We start from the raw sequence: 24,046 nt of genomic DNA, 5'->3' as shown, positions 1-24,046 counted from the left end.
CCGAGTGTAGACAGTACAATGTTCTGTTGCGCGCTCTGATGACGTATCTGATTACGAACAGTGCTGTTCCTATTTTCCTGTCCCTTAATTGTTTGAAACATGGACGTTTTGTCATATTATGAGGCATGTCTTACCTTGATTTAAAGTAACACAGCCAAAATCCCACCATATAAACAGGGAGTCAATTATTTTATAGCAACTTCATCATATTCTCCAGTTCTATTGGTTTTCTTTCTGTCATTGTCTAGCAGCCAAATGCATTATCCTTGTCATATTAGCAACCCATGATAGTTGTTGCATCTTTAGAGCTCCCCTCTTTTTACATTTCTAAACAAACCATCTGTCCATCAAATCACTTGCATGTGCAGTGCACATATTAGAAAGGTGTTTTCCCGCAAATTGCATTTTTGAACATTCGCACTTAGGCCTAATGCCGTGTGCACATTGCTGCACCTAAAATGTGAAGCAATAATAGTTTATCAACATTTTATGCTAAACATTCTGATCTGTTCCATCAGCCTTATTGATGCAGCGTATACCTCCACTGCACTACTTTGATACGCATCGTGGGGATTAAGAAGCGAGTATACTCAATGCACACTGAAAAATAAGTGGGTATAGGTGTATTACTGCATATATCCTACACTACTGCAAAGGACGGACTTTTGCCCAAATAAGAAAAGGCCAGAGAGAACTAGACAAATCAAGACACATCACTTCCGTTTAACACTGAAAAGAAAGGATCTCATTGGTTGCCGTCAAAGCTCAAAGGGTGTGGCTAAATTAAAAAGGTACGCTGTTCTTTGAAATACAGTACTGCTTCTTATAATACATGTAAAATCTGCTATTTTCAGTATCTTTCAAGCTGCGAGCAATTTGTTTAGAAAGAACAGTGTGTTAACAAGAATAGAGTAGAAAGTTATAGAACAACTTTATTCCATCATCACCTCAGCAAGGTACATTTTCAACTGTTCTTGTTTTAGCCTAGGTTTATGGTCTCTCTCTAAAAACATGCATTTACGCAAGCCTGTTTCAAATGACAAGTTAACAAAGGGTTAATAAGGGTTATGTGGTTAATTACCCTTTTTACCCCAAGACACTTCACAATATAACTATGTCAGCTAAAGAATGGTTTCCTGACACCCCCAGTGTACATCTCAAGCCCCACTGCTACGATTTCTCCCCATTGTGGACACTCCTATGTCTGATGAGGTTACTCCGGAAGGGGAAGCTCTTGTAACATAGTTTGCACTTGAAAGGCCTCTCCTTGGTGTGAACGGTCTGATGCTCCTTCAAATAGTTTGCCCTAGTAAAGTGCTTCCCACATGTGGCGCAGCTGTACGGCTTGTCGCAGTCAGTCCTAATATTCGGCCTCCCACGTTGTGACCCAATGACACCAGAGGAGGTAGAAGCAGGAGTTTTTGAGCTCCCTCCTTGACCACTTGCCATTGTTTGGGTGTTGCTGGGATTGTGTGCTATGTTATAGGCTAAATACTTCTCGTGGTGAATGCCCATCCTGACCCGGTCTGTATTGGTGGGGTAACCATGAGGTAACTGAGGAAGGCTAGACCCAGGCCCAGGATTTCTATGAACCCAGTCACTAGGCATTAGACAAGACCCTGAAGGAGAAGACAAACTTGCTGATAGACTACCACCAGGGGGGTCTCCCACCACTCTCTGTGAAGACTGAAGCCCAGGGTGACCTGCTCTGTTCATCATGGATACTGTGGTGTTTTTATCATAGGAACAGGAGGGTCTATCTCTATCAGCCCCAGGCCCTGCTTCATCCCTGCACTGAGACTGTGAAGAGAAGGGTCTGGGCTGCAGACTGGATCCCTGACTGGAGCCTCCGTCTCTCTGATGACCATCAGGACTGAGGTTGTTCAGTCCACCTGTCCACTGGTTGTGTTCTGTGTGGTGGTGGAGTCTCTGTCCCTCGCGGTTCGGTTCCGGTTCTGACTCGGGGAGGAAGAGCGACGGCTCCTGATCCAGGATCCTGATCAGGGGCCAGGTTTTGTGACACGCCGCTTCAGAGGTCCAGTCTCTCCCGCCAGCAACACTGGATATCAGCAGGTCCTCATGGACTGCAGACTGTAAACACAAATTGTAGAGAAGAGCAAATAAAAGGTTTATATAAGAAACTCTTTATTGTAGACACAGAAACATGACATGATATTATAAAATGTTAACCACAGTCAAGCCCATCTCTAAACACTGTGATTCAAGTACCCAACAATATGGAGCCATTGCAGTTTATTAAAAAAAAATGCCATATTAAGTATAATGGAAACTCAGTCCCTGCAATGATACAAAAATAACCAAGTCAGTCAACACATTGTTAACTTTGACCATTTTGTTGAAATTAAATACAAACACTCACATAAGTACTTTGCATGTGTGTGATGCGTCTAGTGCCATAGTGTAGTGGTAGTTAGTGATTGCCGCCTGCCTTCTTGTTGCTTGCTACTTTCTGCTTTCAGATACTGCCGCTGGCTAACCCCAAGCAACTCTGTGTAGCAAAAGGAGGAGCCATGTGCAGTGCATTCAAAAAGTATACAGACCCCTTCCCTTTCTCCACATTTTGTTATTTTACAGCCTTATTTTAAATCGATTAAATAAATAAAAGTCCTCAGTCTATACACACTACGCCATGATGACAAAGCCAAAACAGATTTCTAGAAATGTTTGCACATTTATAAAAAACAAAAACACCTTATTTACATACGTATTCAGACCATTTGCTACTCAAAATTGAGCTCAGTGGCATCCTGTTTCCATTGATCATCCATGAGATGTTTCTACAACTTGATTTGAGTCCACCTGTGGTAAATTCAATTGCTCGGACATGATTTGGAAAGGCACATACCTGTCTCATATATATATATATATATATAAGGTCCCACAGTTGACAGGGCATGTCAGAACAAAAAACAAGCCATGAGGTCGAAGGAATTCTCCATAAAGCTCCGAAACAGGATTGTGTCGAGGCACAGATCTGGGGAAGGGTGCTCAAAAAATGTCTGCAGCATTGAAGGTCCCCAAGAACACAGTGGCCTCCATCATTCTTGAATAGAAGAAGTTTGGCACCACCAAGACGCTTCCTAGAGCTGGCCGACCTGCCAAACTGAGCAATCGGGGGAGAAGGGCCTTGGTCAGGGACGTGGCCAAGAACCTGATGGTCACTCTGACAGAGCTCCAGAGTTCCTGTGTGGAGAACCTTCCAGAAGGACAACCATCTCTGCAGCACTCCACCAATCAGGCCTTTACGGTAGAGTGGTCAGACGGAAGCCACTCCTCAGTAAAAAGCACATGACAGCCCGCTTGGAGTTTTCCAAAAGGCACCTAAAGGACTCTCCGGTGTGATGAAACCAAGATTGAACTCTTTGGTCTGAATGCCAAGTGTCACGTCTGGAGGAAACCTGGCACCAACCCTATGTTGAAGCATGGTGGTGGCAGCGTCATGTTGTGGGGATGCTTTTCAGCGGCAGGGACTGGGAGACTGGTCAGGATCGAGGAAAATATGAACGGATCCAAGTACAGAGAGATCCTTGATGAAAACCTGTTCTAGAGCGCTCAGGACCTCAGACTGGGGCGAAGGTTCCCTAAGCACACAGCAAAGACAACGCAGGAGTGGATTCGGGACAAGTCTCTGAATCTCCTTGAGGGCCCCAGCCAGAGCCCAGACTTGAACCCGGTCAAACATTTCTGGAGAGTCCTGAAAATAACTGTGCAGACAACTCAGGGTCCTAGCTTTGGATGCAGAGAGAGTGGCACTGTCCCAGCGCAACAGCTCTCCCACTATAATCAACTCACGCACAGGTATCTCGTGCTTACACCACAGCCCTACAGCAGTGGAGGAATGGCGAAGGGACAGGGAGAGATGTTCACTTGCAGTCATAGCCACAAACCTGTATGTTGGCGGTCCAGGATATTGGCCACTCATCTTCGTAACCAGGACAGAGAAAATGTTCAGCAGCACCTTGGATATCTGAGCAGCCCTTTTTAGGACAGCGCTGTTCAACCTAACCTAGGGAAGGGGCTAGAAAAGGTGTCTTAGAAATTGCCTGCCCTACTGAATCTGGCCAGCTTACTGTGGCTGGAAGATCATCCCCCAAATGGTAGAAACACAAGCAATGGGCCTCCAGAGTGGCGCAGAGTCCAGACTCTGTCGCAGCCGGCCGCAACCGGGAGACGCATGGGGCGACGCACAATTGGCCCAGCATCATCCGGGTTAGGAGTGGGTTTGGCCAGCCGGGATGTCCTTGTCTCATCGTGCACTAGAGACTGCTGTGGCAGGCCGGGTGGAATGCACGCTGATACGCTTGCCAGGTGTATGGTGTTTCCTCCGACACACTTGTGCAACTGGCTTCCGGGTTAACTGGGCATTGTGTCAAGAAGCAGTGCGGCCTGATTGTGTTTTGGAGTACACACGGCTCTCGACCTTCTCCTCTCCCGAGTCTGTATGGACTGAAACTACCAATTGGATAACACAAAATTGGGGAGAAAAAGGTGTTAATTTTTTTTTATAAATAAACAAGCAATATAAACAAAAAAGGAAAACTAGTTAAACAATAAATGGACAAAAAACTGTCACACATCACGAGAGAAGAACTCCCTTGCTGTCCAGAGAACTGAGCAGATGTAAGATCGACATAGCAGCTCTGAGTGAAACAAGGTAAGCTGACGATGGCACCATCACTGAGTGTTTTTCTGGAAAGGGGAACCAAACGATGAAGACTAAATACAGGGGTTGGGACGTGCCATAAGAACCAACCTTCACAGGCACCTGTAAGACTTACCCTCCGGAATAAATGAGAGGCTAATGAAAATCAGGATTCCTCAACAAGACCAGGCATGCTACAATAATCAGTACCAATGCACCTACATTACCAAGCCCTGCCAATGTGAAAGAGCAGTTCTACTCATCCAACAACTCCCTGGAGTGACAAACTAATCATTGCTGGAGACTTCAATGCCAGGGTGGGGAAAGAGAACACCAACTGGCAAGGAGTGATTAGCAAAGATGGAGTGGGAACCATGAGTGGAAATGGGCTCCTACTCCTGAGCAAATGCTCAGAGCATAGCCTCGCCACCATAAACACCATCGTTGGGCAAACAGACAAGTACAAAACTACATGAATGCACCAAAGATCCAAGTACTGGCACCTGATGGATTATATCATTGTGCGACAGACCGACATTAAGGATGTCAAGATTACAACAGCCATGCGTGGCGAAGAGTGCTGCACATAGAATGGTGAGAGTGATCCTTGGTATACACACCGTGCCAAACCACCCAAGACGGCACATAAAAATCTACACCCTCCCCAGGGAAGCTGCAAGATGCACACCGCAAGGCTCAGTTGCAAGGCAGCTTGGATACTCAACATGCAATCTACATCAACCCCACGGATACCCCTTCGGAAAAATGGGAGTTCAAAGGGACTGTACAGGAATCAGCAACAAAACTCATTGGCACTAAAAAGAGAACCCACCAAGACTGGTTCAATGACAAAGATGACGAAATCACGATGCTCCTGAAGGAAAAGAACGCTGCATTGTCTTTACAAAACAACCCCCAATCTGCCTCCTAGAGAAACAAGTTCAAACACTTGCAGCAAAGACTGCAGAAACAGCTCAGATCGATGCAAGATCAATGGTGGATGGGACTAGCAGAATGCACACAAATGTATGCAGACACACACTGCACCAAACAGTTATTTGAATGCCTGAAAACCATTTAGGGACCGGTGAAGTCTTGCACATCACCTCAGATCAGCAGATGGCAAAACCCTCCTCAGAGACGAAACAAGTATTGCAGAGGTGTGTGGAACACTTAAGCAATCTCCTGAACAGACCATCCACTGTCAACCCCACAACCATAAACCCGATGCCCCAAAAGGCCATCCAACATCACCTGGACGAACCACCTACACTTGAGGAAAATGAAAAAGCTATCCCCATGGTATCGAGTCATTCTGAGTCATCCTCAATAGGTGAACCTCTCAGAAGACAACCTCCCAGAAGCGCAATGTGGATTCAGGCCTGGTCACAGTGGACATGATATTTATCATCAGGCAAATACAAGAAAAATGTATTGAGCAAAAGATGGACCTCTACTACATGTTCATAGATCTCACCCAAGGCTTTTGACACGGTGAACAGGGGGATTATGGAAGATCCTCCACAAATTTGTCTGCCCGCAAAAACTAGTCAACATTATCCATGTACTCCATCACGATGCAAGGCCAGATCCACCGTGGTGGTGATATCTCTGAAGCTTTTCCCATCTCCAATGGCATCAAGCAAGGATTTATCTTGAGCCTGATGCTGTTCAACTTCTTTCACTGTTGTCCTCAATCTCGCCACGAAGGACCTTAACAAAGAATCTACATCAGATACAGGGATGATGGTTCAATCTACAACCTGTGCAGGCTAAGAGCAAAGACCAAACCACAAGAACCCTCTATGCTGATGACTGTGCCCTACTTGCGCACACAGAGGCAGACCTCCAGTATTTATCAGACAACTTTGATAAAGCTTGGGAAAAAACTGTAATCATCAACCATCAACCCTGTCCAACCCAGTGGTCTCCAGCATCCACCTAAGTGGATCTGAGCTCCAGAATGTCGCCCACTTCACATATCTGGGGAGCACCATCTCCAAGGACGGCTCACTTGACCAAGAAATAACTAGCAGAATTCAGAAAGCATGCCAGTCATTGGGAAGGCTGAGGAACAGGATAACGCCATCACTCTTTCCACAAAAGTGAAAATCTACAATGTGGTAGTCATCATAACTCTGTTGTATGGCTGTGAAACTTGAACCCTGTACAGTCGCCACTTCAAACAGCTGGAGACATTCCATACACAATCTCTGAGATCAATTATGGGTATCCGGTGGCAAAGAAAGGTCTCCAACCTGGAGGTACTGCAGAAAGCTAACAGCACCAGCATTGAGGCTACCGAAAACAGAACCTCAACTTCTGCAATATCCAGCCCAGCCAACTCACAGACATTTCCTCTACCCGATCCATCTGGCACTCAAACGCTCACCGCAGTAGACAACTTTGAGCAGGACAGAAACAACTATCTGCAGCCAGAGAAAAGCGTCATACTCGCACAACACCACCAGAAGCACGTCTGTCCCTCATGCTTCAGTCTGCTCTTAAAAACTGACTCCTGAGCCACTCAAGAACCCACAACAGAAATGACATCCACGAGTCGTCATTGTCGAAACTGACAAACTACTAGAGAGAGATAAGGGTAATTCTACTAGAGAGAGATAAGAGAGATTCAGTCCCTGCAATGAAACAAAAATAGCCAAGGCAGCCGACACCTAGTTAACGTTGTATTTAACAAAATGGTCACACATACTCACATAACATGAAGTACAGTACTTTTATTGCACAAAATTATATGTGACAAGTAGAATAACTTTTGTCACTATGGTAACACTTGACCTTTTCTGTAAATCTGGTACCCTCGCGTTGATAAAATGAATTTTAGAATACTTAGGAAAAGGTTCAACATTACAGTACACACATCTTTACTTTACTACTCCATGTCAAGTAAACATTAATTAAGGCACTATCATTATTTGACTATAAAACACCAGTATCAACCTAAGGTTGTCACTCTTCATCCGTGGAGCATTTTTACAGAAACCATCACACCAACCATCACCATATAATCTACTCTGCCTCATCATCATAATAATACATTATATTTGGCAGATGCCTTTCAGGGAAATCTTACATTAAAAGTAGGCCTACATTAAATAAAGTGCTGTACGAAAGATCATAAAATCAAGTGCATCAATCCAATTAATATTTAAATAAAGGACCAGATGAAACAGGTCAGATAAAAAGAGGGAGGGATTGGGTAGAGGATACGGTTTAGGGTAAGGTTTTATGTTTAAGGGGTAGGATTGGGAATAGGATACGGACCCGGTTTTGGGTGCGGGTTAGGGGGACAAATATAGTGCATTAGGAAAGTATTCAGAACTTTTGACATTTTCCACATTTTGTTACGTTACAGCATTATTCTAAAATTGATTAAATAGTTTTTTTCCCCCTCATCAATCTACACACAATAATACCCCATAATGACAAAGAAAAAAGCAGGTTTGTCATTTTTTTGCAAATAAAAAAACAAGTAACAGAAATATTCCCTTTACATAAGTATTCAGACCCTTTACTCAGTACTTGGTTGAAGCACCTTTGGCAGCGATTACAGCCTCGAGTCTTGGGTATGACGCTACTACCTTGGCACACCTGTATTTGGGGAATTTCTCCCATTCTTGTCTGCAGATCTTCTCAAGCTCTGTCAGGTTGGATGGGGAGCGTCACTGCAAAGCTATTTTCAGGTCTCTTTCAGGTCTCTTCAAAGATGTTCAATCAGGTTGAAGTCCGGGCTCTGGCTGGGCCCCTCAAGGACATTCAGAGACTTGTCCCGAAGGCACTCCTGTGTTGTCTTGGCTGTGTGCTTAGGGTCGTTGTCCTGTTGGAAGGTTTACCTTTGCCTCAGTCCGAGGTCCTGAGTGCTTTCGATCAGGTTTTCATCTAGGATCTCTCTGTACTTTGCTCTGTTCATATTTCCTCACAGCACGATGCGGCCACCACCATGCTTCACCGTAGGGACGGTTCCAGGTTTCCTCCATATATGACACTTTGCATTTAGGCCAAAGAGTTTACTCTTGGTTTCATCAGACCAGAGACTCTTGTTTCTCATGGTCTGAGAGTCCTTTTCGGTGCCTTTTGGCAAACTCCAAGCAGGCTGTCATGTGCCTTTTTACTGAAGAGTAGCTCTGGCCAGTCTACCATAAAGGCCTGATTGGTGGAGTGCTGCAGAGATGGTATCCTTCTGTAAGGTTCTCCCATCTCCACAGAGGAACTCTGGAGCTCTGTCAGAGTGACCATCAGGTTTCTTGGTCACCTCCCTGACCAAGTCCCTACTCCTCTGATTGCTCAGTTTGGCCGAGCGGCCAGCTCTAGGAAGGGCCTTGGTGGTTCCAAACTTCTTCTATTTAAGAATGATGGAGGCCACTGTGTTCTTGGGGAACTTCAATGCTAGAGAAATGTTTTGGTACCCTTCCCCAGATCTGTGCCTGGAAGCAATCTTGTCTACTGACAATTCCTTTGACCTCATGGCTTGGTTTTTGCTCTGACATGCACTTTCAACTGTGGGACCTTACATAGACAGGTGTGTCCCTTTCCAAATCATGTCCAATCAATTGAATTTAAGACAGGTGGACTCCAATCAAGTTGTGGAAACATGTCAAGGATGATCAATGGAAACAGGATGTACCTGAGCACAATTTCGAGTCTCCTAGCAATGGGTCTGAATACTTATGTAAATGTGTTAAAACGAATGGATTAAATAAATTAAAATCTCACCCATCTACACACAATACCTCATAATGACAGTGACAAAAAAGTGACATTTTTGCAAATGTATTAAAAATGAAGTACAGAAATGTAATTTACATAAGTATTCACACCCCCGAGTCAATGCTTTGTAGAAGCACCTTTGGCAAAGATTACAGCTGTGAGTGTTTCTGGGTAAGTCTTTCAGAGCTTTTCATACCTGGGCTGTGCAACATTTGCCCATTTATCTTTTCAAAATTCTTCAAGCTCTGTCAAATTGGTTGTTGATCATTGCTAGACAATCCGTTTCAGGTCTTGCCGTAGACTTTCAAGTAGGAACATTCATTTTCCACTCAGGAACATTCATTGTCTTCTTGGTAAGTAACAACAGTGTAGATTTAGCCTTGTTTTAGGTCATTGTCCTGCAGAAAGTTGTCTGGTGGAAAGCAGACTGAACCAGGTTTTCCTCTAGGACTTTGCCTGTGCTTAGCTCTATTCCATTTATTTTTATCCTGAAACTCCCCAGTCCTTCACGATTACAAGCATACCCATAACATGATGCAGCCACCACAATGCTTGAAAATATGGAGAGTGGTACTCAATAATGTACTGTATTGGATTTGCCCCAAACACAACAGTTTGTATTATGCAGTATTACTTCAATGCTTTGTTGCAAACAGGATGCATGTTATGGAATATTTGGATTCTGTACAGGCTTCCATCTTCTCACTCTGTCTATTAGGTTAGTATTGTGGAGTAACTACAATGTTGTTCATCCATCCTCTGGTTTTTCTTATCACAGCCATTAAACTCTGTAACTCTTATTAAGTCACCATTGGCTTCATGGTGAAATTCCCGAGAGGTATCCTTCCTCTACGGCAACTGAGTTAGGAAGGACGCATGTATCTTTGTAGTGACTGGGTGTATTGATACACCATCCAAAGTGTAATTAATAACTTCCTCACGCTCAAAGGGATATTCAACGTCTGCTTTTTTTTTTTTTTTTTACCCATCTGTCAATAGCTGCCCTTCTTTGTGAGGCATTGGAAAACCTCCCCACTCTTTGTGGTTGAATCTGTGTTTGAAATTCACTGCACGGCTGAAGGACCTTACAGAAAATTGTATGTGTGAAGTACAGAGATGAGCTGGCCATTAAAAAATCAAGGTATTATGTGACTTGTTAAGCGACTGTTTACTCTTGAACTTACAGTTGAAGTCAGAGGTTTACATACACCGTAGCCAAATACATTTAAACTCAGTTTGTCACAATTCCTGACATTTAATCCTAGTAGGAATTCTTAGGTCTTAGGTCAGTTAGGGTAACCACTATTTTAAGAATGTGAAATGTCAGAATAATAGTAGAGAGTGATTTATTTCAGCTTTTATTTATTTCATCACATTCCCAGTGTGTCAGAAGTTTACATACACTCAATTAGTATTTGGTAGCATTGCCTTTAAATTGTTTAACTTAGGTAAAACATTTCAGGTAGCCTTCCACAAGCTTCCCACAATAAGTTGGGTGAATTTTGGCCCATGCCTCCTGACAGATGGTGTAACCGAGTCAGGTTTGTAGGACTCCTTGCTCGCAAATGCTTTTTCAGTTCTGCCCACACATTTTCTAGAGGATTGAGGTCAGGGCTTTGTGATGGCCACTCCAATACATTGACTGTGTTGTCCTTAAGCCATTTTGCCACAACTTTGGAAGTATGCTTGGGGTCATTGTCCATTTGGAAGACCAATTTGTGACCAAACTTTAACTTCCTGACTGATGTCTTGAGATGTTGCTTCAATATATCTACATAATTTTCCTGCCTCATGATGCCATCTATTTTGTGAAGTGCACCAGTCCCTCCTGCAGCAAAGCACCCCCACAACATGATTCTGCCACCCCCGTTCTTCACGGTTGGGATGGTGTTCTTCGGCTTGCAAACCTCCCCTTTTTCCTCCAAACATAACGATGGTCATTATGGCCAAAAAGTTATATTTTTGTTTCATCAGGCCTGAGGACAAAAAGTACGATATTTGTCCCCATGTGCAGTTGCAAACCTAGTCTGTTTTTTTATGGCGGTTTTGGAGCAGTGGTTTCTTCCTTGCTGAGCGGCCTTTCAGGTTATGTCGATATAGGACTCGTTTTACTGTGGATATAGATACTTTTGTTTCCTCCAGCATCTTCACAAGGTCCTTTGCTGTTGTTCTGGGATTGATTTGCACTTTTCGCACCAAAGTACGTTCATCTCTAGGAGACAGAACACGTCTCCTTCCTGAGCGGTATAACGGCTGCGTGATCCCATGGTGTTTATACTTGCGTACTTTTGTTTGTACAGATGAACGTGGTACCTTCAGGCATTTAGAAATTGCTCCCAAGGATGAAACAGACTTATGGAAGTCTACAATTTTTTTCTGAGGTCTTGGCTGATTTCTTTTGATTTTCCCATGATGTCAAGCAAAGAGGCACGGAGTTTGAAGGTAGGCCTTGAAATAAAAATTATGTCAATTAGCCTATCAGAAGCTTCTAAAGCCATGACATCTTTTTCTGGAATTTCCCAAGCTGTTTAAAGGCACAGTCAACATAGTGTATGTAAACTTCTGACCCACTGGAATTGTGATACAGTGAATTATAAGTGAAATAGTCTGTCTGTAAACAATTGTTTACAGACAGACTATTTCACTTATGTCATGTGTCATGCACAAGGTAGATTTCCTAACTGACTTGCCAAAACTATACTTTGTTTACAAGAAATTTGTGGAGTGGTTGAAAAACGAGTTAATGACTGCAACCTAAGTGTGTGTAAACTTCTGACTTCAACTGTATTTAGGCTTGACATAAAGGGGTTGAATACTTAATTCCACTTTGACATTATGGGGTATTGTGTCTGTAGGCCAATGTAATTGTGTAACAACAAAAATGTGGAAAAAGTCAAGGGGTGTTAACTGAATACTTTCAAGGCACTGTAGCTATACTGAGAAGACACAGGGGTCGGGGGGTTAAGTAGGACAGAGTCAATGACAGACCGCAGGCAATAGGCATCCTTGAAGAGATGTGTTTTTAGGAGGTTTTTGAATGAGAATACTGTGTCTGCATATTGTACGTGTGGGGGGGAGTGCATTCCAGAGCCTGAGGCAGAGCAGTTGAAGGTTCAGGCAACCATGGTGGAGAGGCGGCAGGTAGCCTAGCGTTTAAGAGTATTGTGCCAGTAACCGAAAATGTTGTTGGTTCGAATCCTTCAGCAGACTAGTTGAAAAATCTGTCGACGAGTGAGGAACTTAATCCAAATTGCCCCAGTATTGCCGTCAATAATGGCTGATCCCTGGCTGTGACCTCACTCTCCCAGGGTGTCTCAGATATAAAAAAAAACAACATATTTCCATTTCACATCTAACACTCACACTGGTTAACCTCTAATACATGCAGTGAAACAGGACAAATATAAGCACCCCCTATTTGACCTGTGAATGGGGGGTGACATGGAAACCAGCAGAGGAGGAGCAGAAGGGGCACGTGCTGGGTGAAGGTCAGAGAGGTAGGTGGGTGCCAGGTTGTGGGGTGCTTTGTAGGTGTCTGTCTTAAAGTTAATACGGGATTGAACAGGGAGCCAGTGTGGATTGATGAGGATTGGTGTGATGTGATCGGTTGATCTGGCGCAGGTGAGGATTCTGGCAGCAGAGTTCTGGACCAGTTGAAGTCGGTTGGTGAGTTTGGGAGGCAGAGTGTTGCAATAGTCCAAACGGGAAGTGACGAGGGCATGGATGAGGGTTTCGGTCCAGAGTGACACCGAGGCTTTTGACTTGTGTTGACAGAGGGACCGGGAAACTATCTATGGGGATGCTGAGGTTGTACTGGTGTAAGTAGGTGGTGGTGGATGTCATGGATTTTCAGGAACTTGTAGCACTGTTCAGGGGAGGAGTCTGCAGGGAAGCTGTCAGGAGGCTGAAGTAGGCGGTTCGCTGTGGAGAAGGGGACTTTTTGGTTGTTTTTACCAGAGTTGATGAGGTCGGAGTAGTAAGATGTTCTTGCAGCTGAGAGGGCGTTCTTTTATATTTTAACAGGTGATCTGTTTGTGCTTGAGAATGACGTACCAGACCAGTCCTCTTGCAGCCGTCCACAGGCTTTTAACTGGCGTATCTCGGCGGCGTGCCAGGGAGCAGTGGATGAAAGAGACTGAGCAGGTTTTGAGGGGAGCGAGGGAATCCAGGGAAAAGGAAAGGCAGTCATTGAGGTTAGTGATGAGGGGACAGGGAATAAGGACTGGGGTAGGTATTAATAAGGGTCATGAGATCAGTGGGGTTTATGTCATCATACTCATCTTTTCCCTCAGTTCAGCTCTTCCAGTTCCTTATACATCCAAAACCAACATAATTAACTACAAACTAACTAGTACTACATTACATACACTATACTATACATTGGCCATGAGCATTTTCTGCTGGTGTATCCTGAGGTAGCTCCTCTCTGACAACCTCTTCCTGCAGTGCGTACAGGCAAACATTCTCTCTCCTGTATGGACCTTAAGATGATCTTCAGGTGGGAGAACCTCTTCTCACACTGGGTGCAGCTGTAGGTTTTCTCCCCCGTGTGGACCCTCTGGTGCCTCTTCAGGTTGAACGAGCGGGAGAAACTGGCATGGCACAGGTGGCAGCCGAATGATTTCTCCCCCATGTGGATCCTCTGGTGGACCTCCACCTGTTTGGGGAAACTGAAGGCTTTCCCACAGAACGAACACGGGAAGCGCTTCTCTTTTCCACCAGATCTACTGACAGTGTTACTACTACTGTCATTTGTCAATGGGCTTGTGTATCCATTTAGTGTTGAGCCACTGGCATTGTCTGAGGTCTGGTTTAACAATAGGAGAGTGTGAGGAGAACGAAGGCCAGGTAGTGTCTGTGATGTCACAGGGTCCATGTTCCAGTTGATAGATCCTATAGAAGGCAGGCTGAAGGCAGCACCTGTTGGGGGGTTACACTGAGGCGCCAACAGTCTCTTTGAATCACAACTATAGGAGCAGGACGGAGCATCGCTAGCAGAGTCTGTGTCTGTGCTCTCCTACCCCTTACGGACACCTCCCCGTCCCCGCAGACCAAATCCACGCCTCGCCCTGGTCTCAGCAAGTCTGTTGTCATGGAGACTAAGTTCAGATGTGGTTTTGTGTTCTACTGTCTGTTTCTGGTTGTGGTTAACAGTGTTGTTCCCCAGCCCAAAGTTGAGGACGCTGTCCCATCCACTGACCTCTATGTTGTCCCGCGGGCCCTTGGCTGCACCTGTCTGGGTCTGGGAATCCAAGATGGCCGCCCAGTCTCCTCTGTCATCCTCTAACCAACCACCTGCAGAAAGAGGTTATAAAATAAACATGGCAGAGAGAACTTTACATATGTGTTTTTTTTGGTCAATTACCTGGTCAAGTTCATACGTTGTGTTTTTTTATGGAAACATAAAATTGCATTGATTTCATTTTATGTAAGTGCACCACTATTCCCATTGAAGTATATCTATTATGTTCTGTATATGTATTTCTCCCTTACCTTGCTCCCCCATCTTTATTCCACTCAGCAGATCAATGCTCTCTGGTCCGTCTTCTACTGTCTCCTCTTTGACCAGCAGCAGATCAGGCTTCCCATCCTCCATGTCTACTGACTGTAAGAGATACAGAGTGAGAGGATGTTGGATCAAGAATGAGGGATTGCTATGAGTACTATGCAAACGTGTTAATTGATTTGATTAGTTGACAGTCTTTAATGGTTTGATAATTCAAAGACATGGTCCCACACTTAAGACAAAATGAATCAAGACCTGGGCCCGTATTACTGTTGGGTTTTGAGAATGTGAAATATACTTATTAATGTCACTGACGGAGTGCTGAAGTTTAGAGGGTCTACACCAGAAGTTAAGGGTTATGGGAGGAAGGTATATAGTGTGTGCAATTAAACGTGGAATGTGTTGAGTGCAGGGAAGCGATTACATGTGGCAGGCATTGATAAGGGAAGAGAGCCATGGATTAGTGACGGAGGGGGGTTGAGGTCAGGTCAGCTTTAGGGAGAAATAGAAGTTTATGGCCCATATCACTAGTGTCCTGCCTAGCAGTAAAGAACAATGTTTGTACAGATGGGTAGGAGGAGACTCAGCCTAGGAGAAAGGGTTAAATATCAGTGCTTGTGTGAAATGTCTTTTGTCTGAATCCAGCTGTTTGGTTAAGCTTCTCTAGTGTCCGTCGAGTTATTTACTCTGAAAATAAGAACCTAACACCACAAAGCATCTAAGAGTAAGAGTGCTAATCCCCACTTGTCTATATAGTCTTATTCATTAAGATCTAAAAGGCAAAGACAAAACTGATCCTAGATCAGCACTCTGATCTTTGTGGATACAGATCCTGACCTAATACCATTCAGACAGTAGTTTACAGTGGGCTCACCTCAGTGAGACTATGTGTGGTCCTGTGCTGCTCAGCTGGTTCCTCTGTGGGTTCAGGAGGAGGTGTTGTCTGGTTGTCCTCCATGACCATGGTCCCCTCAGGGTTCCCCAGACCCTCCTCACACCCCTCCTCCTTCACCAGCAGCACCTCTGGACTCTCCTCCTCCTGGAAGAGACAGGTGATACAGACATACACTCCCTCAGGTACGTACACACATATAATAAACACTTTTAACATGGAGTGTTTACCCATCCCCACTGTTTGAGTCCTATACTGTAGTTACAGAATGACTTCATTGTTAAACCCATCATGGTGGACATAAGATGTTGTGGTGTACATTTTGACGTGTACAGTAAGTGTTTGTTAGTGTGTGGATATATTTTTTATATTTAAGTGTATATTGGTTATATAGCGCTGTCATGTTTATGCAGAATAGACTGAGATCAGATGTGATGCATACTAAATAGAGTCCCAATGAAAGTCTGATTAAAACATCCCATTTTGTGTTCATTAAACAAACAAGTTTTAAATGGCACCATATGAAAACCACACATACCCGTCTCAACAAAAAAATGTGCATGAACTTGATAAACTGTAGGGGCTGTGGTATATGGAGGGGGTGGTATATGGCCAATATACCATGGCTAAGGGCTGTTCTTAGGCACGATGCAACGCGGGATGCTAGGACACAGCCCTTAGCCGTGGTATATTGGCCATATATCACAAACCCCCGAGGTGCCTTATTGCTATGATAAACTGGTTACCAACGTAATTAGAGCAGTAAAAATAAATGTTTTGTCATACCCGTGGTATACAGTCTGATATACCATGGCTTTCAGACAATCAGCTTTCAGGGCTCGAACCACCCAGTTTATAACAGGCTATAGGCCTAGGCTATACAAAGTGCATGCTCGGAGAAGCACAGGGAAAAGTTGAACTTCGTTCCCGAGTTTTTGCGCTGCTGGGATGGTGTAAATAAAAACTAGGCTACACTGCAAGTGATATTCCAATCATGAGCCCTGGCCTTCCCTGCTCTTGCTGATGTAAACATGTTTGTGCTGTCTAACTAATGGCTGTGCTGTGTATGGTGGCACTGCACGAGGCAAGTCAAAGGCTTCTTCAGAAAATCATTTTTGATTTGTCCATAAAATGCAATATACTGTATCTGTGGAGGGACTGGTAAAGGGTGGACCTAGTGCTATAGTAGGATTTAACTGTACTGATTGATTTTGACACTGTTGTCTGTGGTGATAGTTAACTGTGGAGAGGACCGTACTAGAGGTCGACCGATTATGATTTTTCAAAGCCGATACCGATTATTGGAGGACCAAAAAAAAAGCCGATGCCGATTAAATCGGCCGATTTTAAAAAATGTATTTGTAATAATGACAATTACAACAACTGAATAAACACTTATTTTAACTTAATATAATACATCAATAAAATCAATTTAGCCTCAAATAAATAATGAAACATGTTCAATTTGGTTTAAATAATGCAAAAACCAAGTGTTGGAGAAGAAAGTAAAAGTGCAATATGTGCCATGTAAGAAAGCTAAGGTTTAAGTCCCTTGCTCAGAACATGAGAACATGTGAAAGCTGGTGGTTCCTTCTAAGACGAGTTTTCAATATTCCCAGGTAAGAAGTTTTAGGTTGTATTTATTATAGGAATTATAGGACTATTTCTCTCTATACCATTTGTATTTCATATACCTTTGACTATTGGATGTTCTTATAGGCACTTTAGTATTGCCAGTGTAACAGTATAGCTTCCGTCCCTCTCCTCGCTCCTACCTGGTCTCGAACCAGGAACACAACGACAACAGCCACCCTCGAAGCAAAAGTGGCGGCCCATGCAGAGCAAGGGGAACAACCACTCCAAGTCTCAGAGCGAGGTAAGTTTGAAACACTATTGAGCTCGCACCTCGCTAACTAGCTAGCCATTTCACATCGGTTACACCAGCCTAATCTCGGGAGTTGATAGGCTTGAAGTCATAAACAGCTGCTGGCAAACGCACAAAAGTGCTGTTAGAATGAATGCTTACGAGCCTGCTGGTGCCTACCAAAGCTCAGTCAGACTGCTCTATCAAATCATAGACTAAATTATAACATGATAACACACAGAAATACGAGCCTTAGGTCATTAATATGGTCGAATCCGGAAACTATCATCTCGAAAACAAGACGTTTATTCTTTCAGTGAAATACGGAACCGTTACGTATTTTATCTAACGGGTGGCATCCATCAGTCTAAATATTCCTTCCTTACGCAAAATTCGGGCAAATTAGGCGGCCCAAACTGTTGCTTATACAATGACTCTGCGTGCAATGAACGCAAGAGAAGTGACACAATTTCACCTGGTTGCCTGCTAACCTGAATTTCTTTTAGCAAAATATGCAGGATTAAAAATATATACTTCTGTGTATTGATTTTAAGAAAAGCATTGATGTTTATGGTTAGGTACACATTGGAGCAACGATACGCACCACATGGATTATATGCAATGCAGGACACGCTAGATAAACTACTAATATCATCAACCATGTGTAGTTAACTAGTGATTATGATTGATTGTTTTTTTATAAGATAAGTTTAATGCTAGCTAGCAACTTACCTTGGCTTACTGCATTCACGTGGAGTGCAATGAGAGGCAGGTGGTTAGAGCGTTGGACTAGTTAACTGTAAGGTTGCAAGATTGAATCCCCCGAGCTGACAAGGTAAAAATCTGTCGTTCTGCCCCTGAACGAGGCAGTTAACCCACCGTTCCTAGGCCGTCATTGAAAATAAGAATGTGTTCTTAACTGACTTGCCTAGTTAAATAAAGATTAAATAAAGGTGTAAAAAAATAAATAAATTGGCCAAATCGGTGTCCAAAAATAACGATTTCCGATTGTTATGAAAACTTGAAATCAGCCCTAATTAAATCGGCCATTCCGATTAATCGGTCGACCTCTAGACCGTACTGATAAATGCATAGATCTGAATAACTTGACACAACAGATGAGAAATTAAAATAATGCTGTTGAACCACCAAATCTGAAACAAATTGTATGGGGGTGGCAGGGATGTTGGGGAGGACCAGAAAGTTAATCATACATTTTTTAAAATACATTTTTTGGTTAACATGCTATTTCAATGGCAATACATTCTGTTATGCAGCATAATGAAACGATTGGAAAACTGTTTGTCACTAAACGTAGTGTCAAATCTTAGTCATATTTGGGACAAGAATAGAGGTCATATTTAGACATTCTATTGCTAGTGACAAGGTGAAATTAAACAAAATGGTACAAACAGAGAATGTATATGAGGCCCAGCTACAAAACCTACTGTCTGTAGAGAGTTAAAATGAGGGAATGTCAACTGCTCAGAGAATGCCAACTTAATATGCAAAATGTACACACTTTTGAGGATAAAGAGGTCTCCAAGAGTGTCAGTGGTGCAGCCACCCAAGACATTGGGAATGAATACTACCACAGAGACAAATTTGTAGTAGAGGGTTATCAGATGAGGAAATCGTAGTGGTGGGCACCAATATCGATAATTTTATATAATATCAATACCATTTGATATTGATTTGAGTGAGGCATATCGTGATATTTGTTTATTCTTCCTTTGAACCTACACTGTTCTCTAAAGAAAGCACACGACTGTTCCTGCATGAACAAAACCCTCTCACTGCTTAGCATACTTTAAAAAAAACGAACACTGAAACAGGCTGCCTAGCATACTTAATTGCCTGCTGATGGACCGTCAATTGTGGATGTCAGTGTGTGAACAGGCTGTGGCTCGGGTAGTAGTTGTCCTTTTTGGCATTCCTGTGACATCAGGTGCTGTAGGTGTCATGGAGGGCAGGTAGTTCGCCCCCGGTGACACGTTGTGCAGACCGCACCACCCTCTGGAGAGCCTTGCGGTTGAGGGCGGTGCAGTTTCCAGTACCAGGCTGTGATGCAGCCCGACAGGATGCTCTCAATTGTGCATCTGTAAAAGTTGGTGAGGATTTTAGGTGACAAGCCAAATTTCTTTAGCCTAAGGTTGAAGAGGTGCTGTTGCGCCTTCTTCACCACACTGTCTGTGTGAGTGGACCATTTCAGTTTGTCTGTGATGTGTACGCTGAGGAACATAAAACATTCCACCTTTCCACTGCTGTCCCTTCGATGTGGATAGGGGGGTGCTCCCTCTGCTGTTTCCTGAAGTCCACGATCATCTCCTGTGTTTTGTTGACGTTGAGTAAGAGTTGTTTTCCTGACTCCACACTCCCGAGTGCACTCACCTCCTCCATGTAGGCTGTCTCTTCTTTGTTGGTAATCAAGCCCACTACTATTGTGTCGTCTGCAAACTTGGTGATTAAGTTGGAGGCGTGCATGGCCATGCAGTTGTGGGTGAACAGGGAGTACAGGAGGGGGCTGAGCACGCACACTTGTGGGGCCCCAGTGTTGAGGGTCAGCGAAGTGGAGATGTTGTTTCCTACCGTCAGAAAGTCCAAGTCCAGGACACAATTGCACAGGACGGGTTGAGACCCAGGGCCTCCAGCTTGATGATGAGCTTGGAGGGTACTATGGTGTTGAATGCTAAGCTGTAGTCAATGAACAGCATTCTTACATAGATATTCCTTTTGTCCAGATGGGATAGGGCAGTGTGCAGTGTGATGGCGATTGCGTCATCTGTGGACCTGTTGGGGCGGTATGCAAACTGAAGTGGGTCTAGGGTGGCCGGTAAGGTGGAGGTGATATGATCCTTGACTAGTCTCTCAAAGCACTTCATGAAGACAGAAGTGAGTCCTATGAGGCGGTAGTCATTTAGTTCAGTTATCTTTGCTTTCTTGGGTACTGGAACAATGTTAGCCATCTTTAAGCATGTGAGGACAATAGACTGGGATAGTGAGCGATTGAACACACCAGCCAGCTGGTCTGGGAATGCTTTGAAGACGCGGCTTGGTATGCCATCTGGGCCAGCAGCCTTTCGAGGGTTAACACATTTAAATGTTTTACTCGTGTCGGGGGGGGGGGGGGGGGGGCAGTCCTTTTTAGCGGGCCGCGACGGTGACACGGTATTATCAAAGCGGATAATACACGTCACGGACACCGACGTCACAACTTCCAGTTTGTCTGGAAGCGTGACGTCGGTGTCCGTGGCGTGGTTTGGATCTCTTTTTGTAGTCCGTTATTTTCTGTAGACCCTGCCACATGCGTCTTCTGTCTGAGCCGTAGAATTGCGACTCTACCTTGTCCTTGTACTGGTATTTCACATTTTTGATTGCCTTGCGGACGGAATAGCTACACTGTTTATATTCAGACATATTCCCAGACCTCTTTCCATGGTTAAATGCGGTGGATCGCTCTTTCAGTTTTGTGCAATGCCACCATCAATCCACCGTTTCTGTTTAGGGTAGGTTTTAATAGTCACAGTGGGTACCACATCTCCAATGCACTTTTTTATAAACGCACTCACTGAGTCAGCGAATAGGTCGATGATGTTCTCGGAGGCTGACCGGAACATACTCCAGTCCGCGTGATCAGAACAAACTTGAAGCGTTGCTTCCGATTGGTCGGACCAGCATTGAATGGTTCTCGTCACTGGTACATCCCGTTTGAGTTTCTGCCTATAATACGGAAGGAGCAAGATGGTGCCGTGGTCAGATTTGCCAAAGGGACGGTGGGGGAGGACTTTGTATGCATCACGGAAACTAGAAAAGCAGTGGTCGTGGGTATTGAGCATGCGTGTAGCACAGTCAATATGCTGGAAGAATTTAGGTAGACTTGTTCTCAAATTTGCTTTGATAAAATCCCCAGCTACAATAAATGCAGCCTTAGGATGTATGGTTTCCAGTTTGCATTTTGTCCAGTGAAGTTCCATGATGGCCGTCTTGGCATCTGCTTGAGGGTGAATGTACACAGCTGTGACTATAACTGACAAGAATTCTCTTGGTAGGTAAAATGGCCGGCACTTGATTGTAAGGAATTCGGGTGAACAGAAGGACTTGGGGCATTGGAAGGTGGTTTCTACACCTAGGTGGTTTCTACACTGAGTACTCCCAATTTTACCTCTGCACATAGAATAGTTTATTTCTCTTTAAGCCAATATGTAATTTATAGGCCTACAGTGTATTGCATTGGGACCAATAGAGTAGGTGGAGGAGGAAGTGTTGCTGTATATAGACCTCAGTCCCCCATTAAATAACACCATATATAGATTCTGTTTTAAATCCACATTTAATATCACTTAAATATGCACAAATATGAATCATTGTTATTGTTAAGACAGTTATTTTTCATATCATGAATAAATACAGGTTGACACTTTACTTGCGTGACTTTTATTTAGAAAAATGTTGAAGTACTTTTTAGTGTTCCTGATGAGACGCTAATAGACGAGAGGAGGTTTAACAAGCTCCCCTATGGCAGATACATTAGGGTGTACATGTGTGCAAATTAATACCTATATGGAGCCTTTCTGAAATAAAACGAGCCAAATTTGATGTACTGTAACTTTTAATGCAACACTATTACACTAACCTCTATCACAATAACATGCTGGGTTGAGGTTCCACTCCCCTCATCAACAGTGATTGGTTGGTCATCTCTCCTCCACGTGTTGTGTCCCGCTGGCTTCGCAAAGCTCCTGTGGCCTCCAGTGAGATGTCCTTCACCTGAGAAAATGATTGGGTAAAAGGGGTGGTTAAATTAGGTACTGTCAATGCTCAATTGTATAGTGTACATTATTGACACTGTCTACAATTGGCAAGGATGTAAAGTAACACTTATGACTTCTTGATATACTATTTATTGATTGATTATGTTCCGTGCTTCACATTCTTTTTGAGTATGATAATAGGACATTCAGTAAATCAATAATCTACTTGGAATATGATCTTGTCTTTGTGAAATAATAATTTGTTCATAATTAGTAAAACAAACAGAGCTCAAATAAAAAAGTTGTGGATGATAGGTAAGTAATGAGGGGAACTATTGCATACTATCCAAAAACTGTCCAAGACCAAATTCTGGACAACACATCTGAACACACACGCGCAGAGGAGAACGGGGCGACAGGCCCCGAAGCATCGGCCTTCTGCAAAATGTACCTCTTGCCATTCCTCTGTATCGATCGAGGATCTTGACACTATTGGGACGACTGGCGAGAGCGCGCTCTCGGATTGTCCTTTCTGCGCGCTCCCGTGCCACCTTCAGTTCCATTAGCTGAAGTTTCCTCCGCAATGTCCTGTTTTCTTTCTGGCTTTGAGTTATTTCCAAACGAAACACTGCATAGTCGTCGTCTACGAGTTTACAGATATCTGCCACGGCTGAATTCGCTAGCACCTCCATGATGGAGGCTATTTGAGAGTGAAAAACCATACAGTTAGCCATTGTTACTTTTAGCTAACGTTAGCTGGCTAGCGTTACCTATATAACGTCTATCAACCAAGTCCTGTAACCAACGCGAATTAAATACAACATCGGGTAAGTATGTGATGCTGTGCAGTTAAATTGATCATATTTTGAGTTCCCTCGTGTTAATAAACGTCTAAAATAACAATAAAAACGCTGACGTGGAAGTGCTTCTTGGTCATTGTTTACTTCCGTTTACGCTCTTCTTCATTTGCGTTTCCAGCAGACTAGATGCTGTATTGCTGCCTTTCTCAGGTCAGAGTGCGAATTACACATTTCAATACACTACATGACCAAAAGTATTTGGACACCTGCTCGTGGAACATCTCATTCCAAAACCTTGGGCATTAATATGGAGTTGGTCCCCAGTTGTATCTATAAGAGCCTCCACTTTTTTGTGAAGGCTTTCCACTAGATGTTGGAACATTGCTGCAGGGAATTGCTTCCATTCAGCCACAAGTGCATTAGTGAAGTCAGGCACTGATGTTGGACAATTAGGCCTCCAATTCATCCCTAAGGTGTTTGATGAGGTTGAGGTCAGGGCTCTGCAGGCCAGTCAAGTTCCTCCACACCGATCTCGACAAACCATTTATGTATCGACCTCGCTTTGTGCATGGGGGCATTATCATGCTGAAACAGGAAAAGGCCTTCCCAAAAACTGTTGCCACAAAGTTGGAAGCACAGAATCGTCTAGTATGCTGTAGCGTTAAGATTTCCCTTCACTGGAACTAAGGGGCCTAGCCCAAACCATTAAAATCATCCTCAGACCATTATTCCCACCTCCACCAAATTTTACAGTTAGCACTATGCATTGGGGCAGGTAGCATTCTCCTGGCATCCGCCAAACCCAGATTTTGACACTAGAAATAATGGTTGTTTTTAAATGG

The 24,046-nt window shown here is 43.8% G+C and overlaps 1 protein-coding gene across 1 annotated transcript; it reads right to left on the bottom strand.

Annotated features, from left to right (window-relative positions):
- Nucleotides 1–907: 907 nt before the first annotated feature.
- Nucleotides 908–23,372, bottom strand: LOC139418904 (uncharacterized). Its single transcript, XM_071168685.1, has 6 exons — nt 22,856–23,372; nt 22,287–22,420; nt 15,772–15,936; nt 14,885–14,996; nt 14,592–14,686; nt 908–2,091 (listed from the first exon to the last, which is right to left on the bottom strand). The coding sequence occupies exons 1-6, from the start codon at nt 23,136–23,138 to the stop codon at nt 1,171–1,173; spliced, it is 1,710 nt and encodes a 569-aa protein (XP_071024786.1). The 5' UTR covers nt 23,139–23,372; the 3' UTR covers nt 908–1,170.
- Between the last annotated feature and the right edge of the window lie 674 nt (nt 23,373–24,046).

The sequence above is a fragment of the Oncorhynchus clarkii genome, chromosome 10 (genome assembly GCF_045791955.1).
Source record: "Oncorhynchus clarkii lewisi isolate Uvic-CL-2024 chromosome 10, UVic_Ocla_1.0, whole genome shotgun sequence".
Classification (NCBI taxonomy): Eukaryota; Metazoa; Chordata; class Actinopteri; order Salmoniformes; family Salmonidae; genus Oncorhynchus; species Oncorhynchus clarkii.
The sequence above is the reverse complement of the archived record's forward strand: the minus strand, read 5'-3'. Positions and strand labels throughout refer to the sequence as shown.